At 40.4% G+C, this 4,698-nt stretch overlaps 1 protein-coding gene across 1 annotated transcript; it reads right to left on the bottom strand.

Annotated features, from left to right (window-relative positions):
* Positions 1–2,405: 2,405 nt before the first annotated feature.
* On the bottom strand, positions 2,406–4,426 carry LOC145111844 (uncharacterized). Its single transcript, XM_079048089.1, has 4 exons — positions 3,710–4,426; positions 3,338–3,473; positions 2,989–3,237; positions 2,406–2,869 (listed from the first exon to the last, which is right to left on the bottom strand). The coding sequence occupies exons 1-4, from the start codon at positions 4,424–4,426 to the stop codon at positions 2,406–2,408; spliced, it is 1,566 nt and encodes a 521-aa protein (XP_078904215.1).
* Between the last annotated feature and the right edge of the window lie 272 nt (positions 4,427–4,698).

Genomic DNA, 4,698 nt, shown 5'->3' with positions numbered 1-4,698 from the left:
TAGTTATAACCATATTGATAATGGTCAACATTTGTTGGAAAATATAGGAGAAAAATTTTGCACGTTTATCCAAGGTTGGTGAGCCAAAAATAGCTACAGGTAGACAATTAGTAGCGAAATTGTTAATTGCTTGAAAACCCAGGGGCACTATCGTGTGCCTGACGAAACAAAATATGAGAAAAACGTATCTCGACTCTTTCTTTGATTTAATCAAGAACGAAAATCAAATAAAGAGGTAATAATCAAAAATAAAAATGTTATGTTCACGCAATTGACAATGTATTTAAAAGGCTATCCATACTAATCCTAACAGAATCCTAATTTGACTAAAAGACTTTCATAAAATAGGATAAAGACTAAAAAAAATAAAATAGTAAAACTTGGGCTTCACTCTTCCTGGAGCACAATCCGGCCAAAAGGGTATTTCAGTAAATAATACCACATCATTCTCCCCTGGTTGAAAAAGAACTCGTCCTCGAGTGAGCATCAGGATATAATGGATCATCGGGTCTGAACTCGGTCAAATCGGCCACATTGAATGTAGAAGAAATAGAATAGGATTTGGGAAGGTTAATGACATAAGCATTGTCATTAATTTTGCGAAGTACCTTGCATGGCCCAACCCGCTTCATCTTGAGCTTGTTGTATGTCCCTACTGGAAAACGCTCCTTGCGTAAATGGACCATAACTAGATCCCCAACCTCAAAAACCTTTTCTCTTCGATGTTTATCTCGTGCTTCTTTATACTTCGCGTTAGAAGCGGCAAGCCTTTGTTTAACTTCAGTCTGAACAACTTCTACCTTTGTCGCGAGATTCTCAGCAACCAAGTTATGACCAGGGAGTTTAGGCATAGGAACCAAATCTAAAGCATGCTTAGGTTGGCGTTGATAAACCACCTGAAATGGAGACTTTCCGGTGAAACGGTTGACCATGTTGTTAAAGGCAAACTCAGCTGGAGCTAAGAACTGATCCCATTGTTTGGGGCGATCACCACAGAGACAACGAATCAAATTACCAAGTGTTTTATTAACCACCTCAGTCTGTCCATCGGTTTGAGGGTGGAAAGAAGTACTATATTGCAATGTAGTTTGAAACAGACGCCAAAGTGTACGCCAAAAGTGATTAAGGAACTTGGTATCACGATCAGAAGTAATGGTAGAAGGCACCACATGTAAGCGTACAATTTCTCGAAAGAACAATAAAGCAATATTGGAAGCATCATCGGTTTTCTTACATGGAATAAAATGTGCCATTTTAGAAAATCGATCAACCACAACAAACACCGAGTCATTCCCATGAGCTGTACGAGGCAATACGAGCACAAAATCCATGGACATGTCTTCCCATGGACCGTCCGGGACTGGAAAAGGCATGTATAACCATGTATTTTGAGATTTCCCTTTGGCGGTTTGACAAACAAGTCATTTAACAACAAAACGCCCTACATCTTTCTTGAGATGTGGCCAATAATAACGCTCTTCAACTAGAGACAAAGTTTTATCTCTCCCGAAATGACCACCTAAACCACCACCATGTAATTCCTTGATAAGTTGCTCGCGCAATGAAGTGCGCGGGATACATAGGCGTTGATTATACAAAAGATAGCCGTCTAATTTGGACATGGGTGGCGCGATCGGACCTGTCCAAATCTTTTTAAAATCATCATCTTCCACATATAAATCCTTCAAATTTTCAAAACCAAGAATATCAGTTTTTAACGTAACCAACAACTCAGCTCGTCGACTCAATGCGTCTGCCACCTTGTTTTGGGAACCTGACTGATGTTTTAAAAAAAAAGTAAAACGCTAAAGATATGAAACCCAACGGCCGTGCATACGATTTAAGTTATGTTGGTTGTTAAAATACTTTAAGGCCTCGTGATCGGTAAATAAGACAAACTCCCGATGAAACAAATATTTCTCCCAGTGTTGAACAGAACGATAAATAGCATAAAACTGTAACTCGTATGTCGTCCACTTTTGTCGTGCCTCACTAAGATTTTCACTGAAGAAAGCAACATGTTTGTTCTCTTGCGATAAAACTACTCCAATGCCGATAATTGACGCGTCACACTCCAAAGTAAAAGGCTTATCAAAATTGGGTAACACAAGTAAAGGAGTCGTGGTTAACTTTTCTTTGATGAGTTCAAAACTTTTAGTTGCTTCTTCTCCCCACTGAAATTGGCCTTTCTTCATGCATTGAGTAATAGGTGCCATGATAGAACTGAAGTTGTGCACAAATCTCCTATAAAAATTTGTAAGCCCATGGAAACTTCGAACTTCACCTACGGTACGAGGCACCAGCCACTCACGAATAGCCCAGACCTTTTCTTCGTCAACTGGAATCCCAGAAGCAGTGATAATAAAACCCAAAAACAACAATCGATCAGTCAAAAAGTTGCATTTTTAAAGATTAAGATAAATTTTGTTGCTGGCTAGAGTAGTGAGAACTTCCTTAAGGTGTACTAGATGATCACTCTCTGACTTGCTATAAAAAAGAATATCGTCAAAGTAAACAACTACGAATGTCCCAAGAAAAGGTTTCAACACTTGATTCATTAAACGGGAGAAGGTACTTGGTGCATTAGATAACCCGAATGACATGACCAACCATTCATAGAGTCCATCTTTAGTCTTGAAAGCTGTTTTCCATTCGTCACCTGGTCGAATACGAACATAACTTAAGGCACGACTATCCATACACATGCTCCAGCTTCCATCTTTCTTTGGAACTAACAAAGCCGGTACAACACAAGGACTCATACTTTCACGAATTAGCCTCTTTTGTAACAAGTCTTCTACCTGTTCCTGCAATATTAAATTTTCTTTTGGGCTCATTCGGTAATGCGCCAAATTAGGTAGTTTTGCCCCTGGAATAAAATCAATATGATGTTGTATTTCTCGCATAGGGGAAGTGTCGCAGGTAGCTCCTCGGGGATCAAAGATTGGAATTCTTCCAGAAGAGGAACTAATTTTTCAGGAATTTTACTACAAACACCTTCTTGTATCGATCCAATCGCGACGATGGCAAAAATCACTTGTTCCCCTTTGATTTCTTCCTCAAATTCTCGATGTGCCATAACTACTAAATTCTTTCTAGCTTGTCCAGTTTGAGTGATTTTCGGTTTATTAGATTCAGTTAAAGGAACTAACACCATTTTAACCCCATCAACTTTAAATGAGTAGGTGTTGTCCTTCCCCTTATGTGTGGCGTTGACATCAAACTCCCAGGGCCTGCCTAACAAAATATGACAAGCATCCATGTCAACTATATCAAAAATTACCTCATCTTTTTTACTTGCCAATAGAAAACAGAATTCGGCAGCGCTAAGTGACACAAATGTCGCCAACATATTTAATCCATCCTATCTTGTATGGAGTAGGGTGCTTTTCTGGTTTTAAATTCAGTTGCTGCACGATCTCTCTAGACACAATGTTCTCAGTACTTCCACTGACAACAATCACATCGAAAACCTTTTGATGAACAATACAACATGTTCTAAATAAATTATGTCGTTGAGATGTGTTTACAGGTAGCTTAGATGAAAGCATAATGCGCCTTACAACACATGTTCTTGCTGAAGAATCTTCGTAAGTAGGTTCCTCTGCTGGAAAACACAACTTTTCATCTTGTTCTTCTTCATAGGAATAGTCATCATTACCATCTACTTCTTCTTCTTCGTCCTCCCTTGTCGTTAGACCAACCTTACCTGTAGCATCCTTACAATCACTAGCTCTATGCCCGTGAATCCCGCATTTATAACACTTGCCATTAACAGGGCGAGCATAAGATTGGCTGATTTCGTGGCTGTATTTGATGAAGACGCCACGCTCTTCCCACACTCCGTGGGTGTCAGCTTGGTAACGGTCACCGGGGATTTTATGGGCTGAGAAATGAAAATAGGTGGACCGGTAGTGAGGCGATTCCGATTCGAATTCCAAGCACGATTGGTCTTAGTGAGCTGATTTTCAGCTCTAATTTCCAGGTTGAAAGCATCATCTAAAGTATAAACAGGAACTAACAAAATTTTATCTTGGATGGTGGGCTTAAGTCCATTAATATAACGTGTGACTTGTTGGGATTTAGTCTCTGACAAGTCGTTTCGTGAAGAAAGCCTATGGAACTCAGCTGTGTAGACTTCTACTGTTCTATCTCCTTGTGAGCAATTTTGGAAGAGGTTAAACGATATTTGATCATGATTAGGGGGTAGGAATCTCCTACACAATTCTCGTTCCATACGATCCCAGTTAGTGATAGGAAGTTTACCTTGACGTTCGCGGGTGAGCTGAAGATTCTTCCACCAAGCTTGAGCCCCGCCTTTGAGCTTGTAAGCTACTAAAGTGACTCGTTTCTCTGGAGGTATCTCGTAGAATTCAAAGAAAATTTCGAGTTCACTCTTCCAATCCAAGAAGTCCTCAACGTTCATTGAGCCCGTGAATGATGGGACATCCTTGGCTCTTTGCTTGTAATCGAAATCTCGGTTGTCTCTACGCATCCAAATCTCCCTACTCTTGCTTCTTCCTCTCCACTATCTTCATCAATGTCGGAATCCTCACCCAAACGACCCTGTTCCTGCTGCCTGAGTTGATCCCTTGCTTGATTTCTTGGTTGGAATCGCTGATTTGGAGGTTGATTTCTGCGAGCGAGAACTCTATCGTCGACTTGTACAACCGGTGGGACTTGGGGGTCACGAACCTG

This window comes from Lactuca virosa, chromosome 1, assembly GCF_052849685.1.
Source record: "Lactuca virosa cultivar CGN04683 chromosome 1, Lactuca_virosa_CGN04683_v6, whole genome shotgun sequence".
In the NCBI taxonomy this organism is placed as follows: Eukaryota; Viridiplantae; Streptophyta; class Magnoliopsida; order Asterales; family Asteraceae; genus Lactuca; species Lactuca virosa.
The sequence above is the reverse complement of the archived record's forward strand: the minus strand, read 5'-3'. Positions and strand labels throughout refer to the sequence as shown.

Coding starts and splice junctions, on each gene's coding strand:
- LOC145111844 (XM_079048089.1), bottom strand. CDS start 4,426: ATGAACGTTGAGGACTTCTTGGATTGGAAGAGTGAACTCGAAATTTTC. Junction 3,474..3,709: donor TGATTGTAAGGATGCTACAG/GTAAGGTTGGTC, acceptor GTTCATCAAAAG/GTTTTCGATGTGATTGTTGT. Junction 3,238..3,337: donor TAAATATGTTGGCGACATTT/GTGTCACTTAGC, acceptor ATATTTTGTTAG/GCAGGCCCTGGGAGTTTGAT.